The sequence below is a fragment of the Nelumbo nucifera genome, chromosome 7 (genome assembly GCF_055504915.1).
Source record: "Nelumbo nucifera cultivar China Antique chromosome 7, China Antique-T2T, whole genome shotgun sequence".
In the NCBI taxonomy this organism is placed as follows: domain Eukaryota; kingdom Viridiplantae; phylum Streptophyta; class Magnoliopsida; order Proteales; family Nelumbonaceae; genus Nelumbo; species Nelumbo nucifera.
Genome location: NC_142655.1, coordinates 52,757,170 through 52,771,015, shown reverse-complemented (window position 1 = coordinate 52,771,015; position 13,846 = coordinate 52,757,170). Strand labels below are relative to the sequence as shown.

General features: G+C 33.1%; 1 protein-coding gene across 1 annotated transcript; it reads right to left on the bottom strand.

The window, feature by feature from the left end:
- Positions 1-11,671: 11,671 nt before the first annotated feature.
- On the bottom strand, positions 11,672-12,545 carry LOC104610978 (protein CYSTEINE-RICH TRANSMEMBRANE MODULE 9-like). The gene is made up of 3 exons (XM_010277856.3): positions 12,268-12,545; positions 11,987-12,158; positions 11,672-11,900 (listed from the first exon to the last, which is right to left on the bottom strand). Exons 1-3 carry the CDS (start codon positions 12,299-12,301, stop codon positions 11,855-11,857), a joined length of 252 nt encoding a protein of 83 aa, XP_010276158.1. The 5' UTR covers positions 12,302-12,545; the 3' UTR covers positions 11,672-11,854.
- Between the last annotated feature and the right edge of the window lie 1,301 nt (positions 12,546-13,846).

Genomic DNA, 13,846 nt, shown 5'->3' with positions numbered 1-13,846 from the left:
GTATGGGATTCTAGGTCACTAAATCTATAAATAAAGCTTTTATTAAAAAATTGGCTTGGTAGTTTCTGAATGAACAAGATAAACATTAGTAAAAGCTTTGGAGATCCAAATACTTATACTTTAAAGAATATTTCCCCTTCTGTATCAAGACTCAATCTTCTCCTTTCTGAAAATCTTTTTCTCCCATCCTTAGGGATTTCCATAAAGAGGTAGGTGTGTCTTGGTTATCCCTGACTATCAAGAAAACATTGTTCATATTCCTTGGATTCATCAAGCAATTCTTATTCTATTCTTCCCACTCTTAGAGATTCTCTCTTGGTCTATTTCTCATTTATTTACTACTAACTACCATTAGGATCCAAGGATTATTCAGACTCATATCTTTTACACACACTTAGCTCATCAAATTATTCAGGCTCCTATCTTATCTCAGGAATCATTAGTTTGTCGGATCTAGACTCTTAACAAATTTGGAGAATTTTTCTCCAAACAAGCTTATTTGAATCTCCAAAACACCTTAGGTTCTCATGCATCTTCCCTCAAATGTTAGTGTTTGAAGTGGATGTGGAAGCTTAAAATTCCACCAAGAAGCTTATTGGAAGTGCAGCACATGCAGTTGATTTGTTTATATTCCGAGGTCTTTTAATGTTTTAGCTCATTGGTTGGCTCAAAAAGCAAAACTTAGTTTTCAATCTTCCATATATTTTGATAAAATGCCAACTCATCTTCCTAATGTACAAAACCTTAGATTTCTCTTTTAGCTAAATAAAATTATTATTATTATTATGAATATATAACATTAGGAATGTTCCCAAATGTTTTCAACAAAATTTTATACTTTTTCAATATTTGTTATTCAATTATGACAACATGAGTTTCTTTAAAAAGTTGGATCATTAACCCATCATCTAAATAAGAAAATAGTTTTGCTTTAGTATCAGTTTTAAATTATATATTTCATCTACATTATATAAATATTTTTTACTTATCACACTTAATTTTTGTTTGACATAATTAAAATATAATTTTTTATATATTCTATTAATTACTTGTACTTTTTTTATTTTTTAAAGATTTATTATTTAACTATCATATCATCGATTAATCCATTTGACCCAAACCACTATCCAACCACCCAAAAAGAAAAATAGTTTTATTTGTAGGTTGAGATTAAATTTTGTATTACATTTCTATCATCGATAAAATTATTTTTTTTATGTATAATACTTAGAGGTGTAAAATGGCCTGCGGCCCATGCAAAGTGCGTGTCGTGCCGTGCCGGCTCGCGGGTTGTCTCGGGCAGTGCCACCCCCCTAGGGATAACTTGGAGGATTGGCCCACGGCCTAGGCCCGTGTTTTGTCATGGGCTGGGTTGGCCCGTGGGCCGAGTCTTGGGCTAGGTCGGGTCGTCCATTGGGCCAAAGATATTTATTTAAAAAAATTGACAAAAAGCTTAAAATTTTAATTTTATATGAATTTTGATGTATAAAATTGCTTATATATACAATAATTAAATAAATTAGTATAATAAAATCAAAAAAATTATTTATTTTATTAATATATTATATACTATATATTATTATATAATTATAATTTATATAATATATAAATATATATATAATATAATATATATATATGGGTTGTTCCGTGCTGGCACCCATGGGCCTAAAACCCTAGGCCTAACACGGCTGGCACGATCTTGCCAGACCTGACAGAGCCCATGGACCTTCGTGTTAGGCCGAGTCGTACCGGACCACGGGCGGTCCGGCCCGATTTACACCTCTAATAATACTTACTTTTGTTTAATATAGTGAATGTATAATAATAGAGATATACCCAATATTTTATTTTTTATAAATATATAACATTAGATATGTGTCCAATTTTTTATTTTTAAAAATTCTATTATTTGACTATGACATCATTCCATTTCTAAGTTGATTTAAATTTGGCAGTCCGTGTTCATCATTAATGAAAATACTTCTCACATTTCATACTTATTTTTGTTTAGTATAACGAATATACAATATTAGAGATATGCCTAATTTTTTTGTATTATATATTTTACTTTTTTTTTATTTTTTATTGCGTAATTATAACATTATTTATTAACCCATTTGACCCCAAATGGTTGAATTGCTTACCCACCACCGGTTGGGATGAAAATGATTTTGTTTTCAAATTACTTGTCAAAATATTTATTTTTATACTATTAAAATTAATGTTATGGATTTAATTAGTAGAGTTTAATGATGAGAAAAATATATCTTAAATATAGGATTTAATGAGAGAACATATCATAGATATGAGATTTAGGGGGTGTTCTATAGCGTAGATGAGAAATTGGGTAATGTGTTTTCATCCACACCACGGGTGTAGTGTGGATGAAAACAAACCACACTCCAACAAGGTAGTTGTTTTACACCATGGACAAAAATGTGTGGACTAATCCACACCACACTTCCATGAGCATTCTGCAAGGTGTGGCATATTTCAGTCTGCACATTGCATTTGATTTCATGCATCTCAACTACAACATTTGAGATAATCTTAATCATTAAAAAACAATATATTATTTTTTGTAATATACACAATAGAAAAATATTAGTAAATTGCTAAGGATTTTAATAGTTAATAAAAATAATATTAGTAATAAGTAATAATATTTAAAAAACAAATAATGATATTAATATTAATTAAAAACGAGTAGTAATATTAATGATAATTGATAATATTAACAAGAATTTTAATAATATTTAATAATAATTAATAATATAAATAACAATTAATATTAATAAAAGTAATATTTGAAACTTAATAATTAATAAAATAATATTAACATTAATTAATAAACATGAGTAGCAATGGCTAGTGGTTCAAATAGAGAATATAGCATGAGAATAAACAAAGGATTAATACTTACTAGTTACCACCGACGATCCGATGAGCAATGGTCGGAGGAGGAGTCGCGAGTAGTTCAAACTAGGTTTGTCAGTAATACCTGAAAATCCAAGGCCTGATCTAACATCCGATCTGATTATCTCAAACTCAAATGATGTATTTATGTAATTGGATTAGATTCGGATGTTACAATCTACATCCGATTAAATAATTGGATTAGATTCGAATTTGACCCCATTCGATCTGATTAAAATATGAAACCAATTATTATAATATTTATTAATTTTAATATATAAATTTTATATAGTTTGTATTTAAAATTATACAAATATATTGTATATATTATATTATATATGAATTTATTTATAATAATTTAGTGTGCTATATTTATATTAATTTATTATATATAAAAGTTGAAAAATAAATAAATTTTATTTTTTTGGTATTTTAGAAAATTTATAGCAGAGTCGAATTAAATCCGGATTCGATCCGAGTCCGTTAGGATTTGAATTCGAATCCAAGCCAATTGGATTCAGATGTAGGTTATGAATAATTGGATTGAATGTGGGTTTTTTTGCACCCAATCTGAGTCCGATCTGATTACAACCATAGTTCAAATAAAGAAGAATAGCAATGACGAGTAGAGAAGAATGCTCACGGTTCGGCTAACCAAATCGCGGGGCTTTTTCTTGGACTGAACCGATACTACTGATTTTTGGAAAACCAGTAACCGAAACCGAACTGAAACCAGTCGGTTAACCGGTTAACCAGTTTGGTCGGTTTGGTTTGTCAGTTTTTTGTTTTTTATATTTTAATTAATAAATAATATATCATATTTATATATATATATATATATATATTTATATAATGCATAATTATTAATTTATAATATATAAAAAATATATATAATATATAGAAATATATGTATACCAGCCAATTCAGTTTCGGTCGGTTCGGTTTTTCGATTTTTTTTCTCACCCATAGAGAAGAATAACAATGGCGAGCTCACAAAAAAGTGTTGCAACGGTAAAAAGAAAAAGATGTCTTATACTAGGGTTAAACATCCATGTGAAGTATGAGATTGTTATTCTATATGCAAAATGGTGTGGTGTAGATGCTTCCACGAGATAAACCCGTGGATGAGAAAATGGACTGTGGTGTGGACCAATCCACGAGATAGTGTGGATCAATCCACACTGCAACCAATCGAACGCATGGCATAGGGGTGGCGTGGATTGAAATTGAACATATCGTGGCCAATCCACATCACCGAACACCACCTTAATGAATGAGAATATGAAAATAATTTTATTACCAATTAGTTTAAAATTTTACATTCCAATTCCATCATTAATAAAAATAGCTCTTAGTTCAATATGTCGAATATACGATGTTAAAAATGTCCCAATTGTTTAATTTCTATATTTTTTGTATTTTATCTATTTTTGAATTTTATTATTTAAATATGAAAACATGGATTTGCCCATTTGACCCAAAATGGTTTAATTTCTTACCACCACCTAGATGAAAACACTATTTTTCCAAGTACAGATTTTAAAAGTATAGGTTTTTATGTCATTGGAATTATTAATTTATTATATATGGATTTAATTAATAAAATTTAATGATGAGAAGAAACAAAAATGCCTTAAATATATGATGCAACGATGGTGAATGCAAGTTAATACCTTAAATGTTGCATTTAATGAAAGGGGATTGAATTCATTGAATATCTTATGATTACCTCTTTTCAACTCATTTAATATCAATAACTGATTACCCTATTTGTCTTCATTTTTTATCAATAAATTTAAATATGGAGGGGTAAATTTTGTCTTCAATAAATTCCAAAGATATTCTTGAGGCTATTCGTGCTTTTTAAAGTAATTAGAATTTAATAATGAGAAGAAACAAAGATGCCTTAAATATATGATTTAATAAAGGTGAATGCAAGTTAACACCTTAAATGTTAGATTTAATGAGAGATAATTGAATGCATTGAATATCTTATAATTACCTCTTTTCAATTCATTTAATATTAATAACCGATTACCCTATTTGCCCTCATTTTTTATCAATAAATGTAAACATAGAGGAGTAAGTGTTGTCCATAGAAAATTATAGAAATATTCTTGAGGCTATTCATGATTTTTAAAGTAGTGTGTGTATGTGTGTATATGTATTTCAAAACTTATTATTATAATTTAAATTTCATAAAATTTTACCTTTTACATTATTTATTATACACATTCAAATATTAAAATAAAAAATATTAATAAAATTACTTAAGTGACTCGATAGTCAAGTGAGATCATAGCCTTCATAACCATGAGTGTTTGGGTTCAAATCTTCACATCCCCAAAGTACTTTGGGTTTATTTTAAAGCAAATTCAGCTCCATGCCAACCAAGGCTGGTTCTCTAGGTCCACTTGGGATGGATAAACCCCTAGACCTTGATGAAAGTCTAGAACTAGCTTGGGTAGGGATCAATTCCAAGAATTTGGAACCAAACCATACCTAATAACATATTATGTAGGGTTGATTTAAGGTTCCATTTCGTTTCAGAAAAAACATACCCATTTGTTGTTCACCCTTAATTTAGAGTTTGTTACAAAAAAAAAAAAAAATAGAGGTTTGGAAGGTGAAATGCCATTACTCACAAAGTAGAAGGTGGAAATATGTAATTACCCTAAAATTTATGCTAAACTTTTAATCAGTAGATTTCAGGTCCGTAGGGATGGCAATAGGGCGGGTTTAGGGAGGGTTTTATAAATTCTAGACTCTACCTGTCTCCCTAAACCTCCCCACCCCAAAGCCCATAGTGGGCTAGGTTTTGAGAATTCAAACCCTCCCCGACTGCCTTCCATGCATTCCAAGGTAGGGGCGGGTTGGGTCTAGAATCCACATCTAATTTCCTATTATTTCTTGTCATATATAAGCAATAAATAAGTAAAATAACATAGATAAATAATAAAATTCCAATTATTTGATTAAGACATTTAAAAAACACATAAACTATTAATTGTCCATTACATAAAATTCAAAATATTATTAAATTTGACACCTAATATATAAAGTTTATCTTTTTCCCAACAATATGTTGGTCGGGGAATGTCGGGTTTAACCTAATACCATACCCTACCCACGCCCATATGGGTTGTAGAACCCCAAAACTCGTCCTTCAAGCAAAAAAAAGGCCCCATCGAGGAGAGTAAGGGTGGGTACCCATTGGGTAGGGTAGAAATTGCCATCCCTACAAGTGTATATTCTTAAGGCCTGTTCGTTTGTTTTGAAGTCTGACATTTGAAAGTGCAACAATTACATTAAGAGGTATTTTGGTATTTAGTAGTGGCAATTGGGTGGGTTGGGTTGGGCTGGGTTTGGGTTGAGCTTCAACCCAACCCATTAATGACCCAATTATATAAAATTAAATGGGTTTGGTTCAACCCAAACCCGCTTTAACCTAATCCAACCCGCCTAAACCCATTAATCTTATATTTATGTACTTAAAAAACAAACTAACTCTTTCTTGACAAATAAGTTGGTCATAGTTTGGTGGTAATAGTAGTTGTTATTTACGCAAATGGTGAAGGTTCAAATCACATTACATGCATGTTATTTTTACACAAGCGGCGAAGCCATTTGAATTTGTTCTATTTCAGGTTTGATCGAACCACTTAGGTTCAAACTGGTCAGACCAACTTGAATTATGGATTGTCTTTGAGCTAATCACATCAAGGGTGGTTGAACCGTTTAGATCTGGATCAATCTAGTCGGACCAGACTAGACCGATTCAGTTAATGGTGGATTGACTTGGATCAGCCCATATTAGGTTTGTGCACGGGTTTGGGCCCAAACCAATTGACCTAGAATGGGTCAATATATGTGAATCGGACCCGGCCTGGATTCGGGTCGGGTTGTGCGAATGCTGGTCGTTCCCAATGATCCAAACTGTGCATAACAAGCACCTGTTGGCCCATCACATCGGACCCGGATCAGCCTGAACTGGACTGGACGACCCAAACGAACTAGACCGAGGTGATTGGGTCTGTTCATATTTAGACCAAGTTGAGCTGGTTTGGACTTGGGTCAAGTTGATTTGGATAGTGAAGTGTGTTGATTCGAGATAAAATTAAATTTAATCAATAATTAATAAAAAAATTAATGCATTAATTATAAATTATTTCATTCATATAAAGAAAATAAAAAAAAAGTTAAGGAATTAATACTTTTATTTGTAGTGGTTAACCCAATGGGTTATCCACAACCCAAGATCAACCCATTTCCAACCCACCAAGTAAATGGGTGGGTTGGGTGAAAAATTGCCACCCCTATTGGTATTGGTGAAGTTTTCTTTTCTTTGAAATCTAAATGCAGAGAATGTTGTTATGAATTTTGAATTCTGAAAATTATTAAATATCTATTTTGACCCCATATATATATGAGAGTTTTTGTGTCTTTTGGGGGTATCATTGAAAAAAAAAATTGTATGATTGAACATTAAAAAATAAGAGATAAGACATAAGAGGAAAGGAACAACGATTTTATCTTAAAGTTAATAGATTCCTATTAAGAGATAAGAGTTAAGAAGAAACGAACAAGCCCTTAGACAAAGTCAGGTTGAAGCCCTTAACGAAGATGTTCTTCAACTAGAAATGGATTTGGTTCGGAGAAGACTGGGCTCACACCATTTGCACAGTACCTTACACTTACAGCCTTATAACAATGAGGTTATAATCCATAAAAAACATATAAATACAAAAATATTCCCTATGCATGGCTGTTAAACGCTATGAAAATAGTGTCAACACTGCCATGTGAGCACTGAATCCATTCTCCCTCAACTCCAATGCAACTGAGTACGATTAGTAGTAATTTTAAAAAGTGGGTTAGAGAGATACGCCTACCTGCTTCACGAATTGACAAAGAATAAAATTTAGTAAACATTAATTTTAAAATTTGACCAATTGGGTTTGCTTTATCCAAACCTAATCCAATCAATTTACACTTATTTAAAATGCATGAAAGAAATGATTGGTCTTATACATCGTCATCAAAGCTGGCCGATGGTAAAAATGATGCTTTTTATTTTCGAATTGTATATGAATATTGGAAAATAAAATAATCAGATTAGGTGATTACCGGTAAATCCTCATTGACACGATACTATGGGGTTAGGGGTGGGTTATGCCAATGTTTGTGATTCGTCGTTGATTAACCATGCGGTTGAACCGTTCAACCTGTTCATAGGGTCACGGTTTAAATATATTAAATCTAATATCACTTTTATATAATTTTTTTTAACATCGGGATAATATCTAAAATTCATCATGATTTTTTTGCATTTCTCTTAAACTCATCATCAAATTTTCAAAACCTCTAAAAAGTTTTGTCAGTAATTTCTAGGCTCTATCAGTCAAATAAAATAGATCGTTCCTCTGGGAAGAGCCAATCAAGAAATTTCATCATATCCCTTCCCTTCTAAGATCGTTCTATTTTAGTTTGACTGGTAACTCGTAGGGATAAACGAGACGCAGATACAGTACAGAATATATTTATTTCTGTTATTCAAACTAATACAATACAATACCAATAACGACCTTCGACTGATTAAACTATCTATCTATATATATATAGATACTGGAGTGTTTCTTATTAATGACTAATGACTTATTCCGTGATTTGGAATAGAGTATCTAGTAATATGTTCCATATAATAAAACTACCCTTGACCTGAGCCCGGTCCCACACTAGGCTTACAAATTTTAGTGTTGGGCCTGCACCTAAACTTCAAGTATGGTCTGGACCAAGCCCAACCCGCATGTATTTTATATGCATATAGCAATTACCATAGGTGCAAAGCCCAACCAAGGCTTAACCCATGATTACTCCTAAATTTAACCCAATTAATCCTGATTATATATATATATATATATAATGATATATATGGGAAAGTTAGGGATAATTTTGTCATAAAAGTATGTAATAAGGTTGCTGACTATTCAGGAATAGTTTAGTTATATAAAATAGTTAAATGCTTATGTGGCAACTTCTATTAGTAATCACTGATGATAAGTAGAAAGTGAGTTTTGGGCAATATTCTCACTAATAGGAGGCTATTTAGAGGTTTTGAAAAAGTCCTGATAGCTTTAAAAAGAATACGAAAAAGTCATGATGAATTTTAAGTAATATAATTTTAACTTATAATAAAAATAAAATATTTTAAATGCGGAAAGAGAACATAACAAACAAAATAACAGTGATGACTAGCAATGAAAGCGACTGAACGTGTATAAGGGCGGTTGGGAGGCTTCCTCATCCTCTGAGCTCAAACATCCTATCAATGGCCACCACCTCAAGAAAAATCCCAACAAAGAGAGAGATTGCTAGAACCAGAAAATCTAGCAGAAGCACCCCATCATCAAAGATTATGAGAGGAGATTTCCCACCCAATTCAACTGAAACGACCTTAACTGGACTTCCTCCCTGAATTTTCATCCACAACCCACCGGTAATGGAACCAAACTTGGAATTCCACGATCTATCATCAGCATCATCAGCATCGGAGAAAATTTATCATCATACCTTTGATTTATCAATAAAGAGAAAAGAAGGGGAGAAATTACCATGTTTAAAGAAAACGAATATCCCAAAATCATCCCCTAAGATGTGAACAAAGTTATTTAGGCTGTGTTTGTTTATGATGCAACTGTCGGTTCGTGATCCAGTTTTTCTGCTGTTTGTATATGGTGTCAAAATCAATGTAAATTTGTTGATGTCAGAATTTCCATCGATATAAGCCTAAAAAAGTTTATTTTGATTTTATAGAAGTAAACTTTTACAGTCTTCCTTATCGATGTAAATAAGGCATGTTGTTCACACACTTTGAAGACCACCTCGAAGAACTCCATTGGTCTGATCTCAATTATTTTTCATCGATGACCTCTGAACCCACAAATCCTATCAATGATCTAAGACATCGATGGCTTCTGCATCAATTTCCTCTCATTTCCTGGAAGGTAAGGGATATTTCATAATCGATTCCTCTAACTTTTTTTTAGAAAAAATTAAGATCATAAATATTAAAAGCTCCAATAAATGAACGATTGAGCTCTAAAGGCAAGAGAAAGGAGAATGAAATCCGGTGACTGCAACTGGCATGGCAGGACTGAATGGGTTTATGAGAATTTCATTCAACAGTCAACACCAATCATAACGATTGGTTTGGGTGTTAATATTGAAATCACCAAATTTGATGGGTGCTATTTACTTATGAACTCTGTTTCTCAATAAAAATCAAATGCTAACCAGTTTGAGACCCAAAACTCTCTTTCTGGATTTTTCCGATAAACCCATTTGTCTAAATCAGAACAAAGCCAAGACACACTAACCAAAACTAAAATTTGAACTGTATATTTTCGACATTGCAGTCATTCTTTCAATTATTTTCATGTTATAAACCAAACGCTCACAAAACTGCATCATACTCTGTATCATTAAATGACAAACAAAAGGAACACAAAATCGAAATCCGGTTCTATTTTGTATTTAAATGCCAAACAAAAATAAAAATCCAATTCCATTTTATATTCAGACAAGACATCATTTACAGCGCACAAAATTGTATTTGCACCGCAATCAAACGCACCCTAATTTTAATTTTTAATGGGATTTGGGCACATAATTGGTGTTGGTGTTGCCATAAGTTCTCACATGGACATTGATAAGGTTAGTTTTACAGTTGGGCGGTTGATTATGCAGGCTGGAGCAACAAATAATTTGAAGGTCGTTTCACTTTGAATTGGGTGAGAGAGCGCCCAGCAAATTTAGGCAGAGAAGAAATGTTACATTTTGAAAATGTAACGGTTGTAAAGTAATTTCTTAAACATTAAAATATGTTTGTATCCATCTGCTAAACAAGAAGGGTAATTTAAATCCTTCTTTTACGGATTCTTAACGGTTGTAAAGTAAAAGTAAAGATGTGTTTGTGTAAGGCAGTGTTTGATTGCAGGCATAAAAGTGCAAATATAAAAAATGCAAATTCAGATTTTACTTCGCTTCATGTCTTAACTTTGCACTGTCATCAGTGCAAATTTATTCGAATTGCAACCAAACACAGCCTAAGGGTAATTTAAATCCTTCTTTTTAACTGACCCGTTAGTGTAGGTGAAATTAGAGCACACAGAGTTTCTACAATGAAGTATTGACATTACTACATTCGAATCGAATTTAGATTGAAAACAAATATTAATAGCATTATTAATAAATAAAAAAACCAAGAACCAATCCAAATGCAAGTGGTGTCAAGTTATTGAACCCTCAACCCCAATCCAACCCGAATGTTGGTCTTGCCCGGTTTCTTCTTCATTTCATTTTATTAAATTATTCTTTTTTCTTAAAATAAATTAATAGATAGGAGATAAATTATGATGTAGAACGGTATGATAGTGGAAGGGCTTTGACCAATGCTTTGAGTTTGACCCATTAAAACCCTTTCTCTGTGCATTTATATGACACCACCGAGTCAATCCAACAGTCAGACCGTTTGATTAGTCTTATATACAAGATTGCCCTCTAATTATAATGGGAATACAATTCCAACCCATATCCTAATAATTGGACCGGTCGGTTCGGTTCTTTCTGGTCCACCAGACCTATTGCTTTTGCCTTCTATTGCCCTGCCCCTGGGAATAAAATGAAAGAGCCCGGGGAGCTTGATTTAAGACACCAATAATCAGTTCAGTAGTACTGGTCAATGCCAAAGCCAATCTCTATAAACTCTATCCAAAAAATAATAACCTCATCATAAAAGCTTAGACAATAATACAAAGGATGACTAAAAACAATCACACCAGTTAATGGCATCGTCCCTCAAAATAACAATAAATACAGCAGAATGAAATGAATACATAAACGATCAATGTAAACAACTAATTAATCAGACCAAAACTTCTCAGAAGCACATATCCAAGACACAGCAGCAACACAAGGCAGCGCAACTGCAATGGAGGAAAAAAACATGGAAATAATTAAGCATCATATGAGAGAGAGAGAGAAAGAGAGAGAGAGAGAGAGAGAGACTCACCATCCCTTCCAGAATCCATCACCCCTGTCCTTGGTTTCAACCTGGGAAGCTGATTGGGGGTAGCCATGGCCATCCTTCATGGGGTAACCAGCCGGCGGTGGAACAACATAAGGACCCTGATAAGGGTATCCCTCGGCCGGTGGTGGGTAGCTCTGAGGAGGTGGATACGCCTCTACAGGACCCAAATCATTAATTACTTCTCAAATTCCAAGAAGACTGCAAAAACTTAAAACGAGAAAGAAATTAAGAAAGAAAATGGATCCAGCAGCAACCAAATTTACCTGGAGTTCTGTTTTGATCATACTGATGACTCATGTTTAAACCAAAGCAACTGAGACAAAAATACCACCGGTTTGAAGCTTGAAGAGATGCACACCAAGATCAGATTTTTTAACAAAAAAGAGAGAATAAAAAAAAGATCAGAATCAGATGAGGTAAGATGGACGGTGAGGCGGGTGGCGCTTCAGAACTTCAGGTTGTGGAGAGGGAAAAGGGAATGAGATATTGATTTTGAGGAGGGATTCATGCTAGTAGTATTTATGGAGTTTTATCTTCGCTTTTTCGAGGAAGGATCCAAATGAGCAAATCTCAAAATTGTTTCAGCTTTTAATAAATTTACTAATACGTGTTGCGTCGTTTGGTGAAGAAATTTGTTGAGAGAATGACAGGTCCGAAGGTGGAGTAGTTTTTTACTTTTTACTTTTTTATTATATAATTTGTTTGTTGATGATTGTGACGGACAGCTCTACGCGGCATGCGCTAGAATAGCAGATCAGAATTTTCTTAATTTGGTGTCGTCGATTGGCAATTGCGTCTAGAAGTCGTTCACTCGGTCTCGGCCGCAACCTGCTTCAATACCAATCCGCCACGTAGATCCTTCTTTCGGAGACTCCTCTGCGGCCGCCGCCAGCACTGGGGCGAAGGTGCGAGTATCTTCTCGGTCTCTCTCTCTCTCTGCCTTACAGAGTCACAGTTTGAGTTGAGATTTACAGATCAATCGGCTCTTTGATGATTCATCCAAATTAAAGTGTTTGGTTGCCTTCTTGTTTCGTTGTTTAATCAAACTAGACAAGAGAATCAAACCCATTTCAGAGTACATACAGAGAATCAATCCATGATCCATGGTTGTTTAAAGAACAGTCCATCTAAGATCTAACCATTGTTACTGAGAATCTGGATTTGCTCGTCAAAGAACGCGTTCACACCAATCTCACGGCGGTTTCAAAGAATATCTCCGGTATATATGTTGTCATTTATGGAAAGAGGTTTTAAATACATGGCTGTCATTTAAGGCATTTTGAGTTTAGATGTCAATTATCTAATTATTTGTTTTGAGTGCAAATAGTCATGAAATGTTTCTATTAGAAATATAATTAAACTAGGGAGTGTTAAGGGAAACGTTAGAATATTAGTGGGAAAAACTTTAGATTTTATGGTTTTAGCAAGTTTCAATACTTAGCCCTTTTCTATGTGCACTAATTATAGATGAGATGAAATTAATGAAGAATTAAATGCAAAATTAAATTTATGGACAAATGCCCTAGAAACAAGAGGTTTTAAAGTAAGTAGAATGAAAACACAGTAAATGACATGTAAATTTAGTAATAATATGTGTGTAAATTAGGATACACATACAATTGGAAACCAAGAGATAACTCAATGCGACCTTGGTTCAATAATTTATAACAAGGGAGAGACTGAGGAGGATGTCATCTAGAGAATTAGAGTAGGTTGTAAAAAGTGGAGGGGTGCTTTTGAACTTTTGATAGGAGAATACCACTTAAATTAAAAGGAAAATCCTATAAAACAATTATAAGGCTAGCTATGTTTGTATAGAGCAAAGTGTTGGGTGGTCAAGAA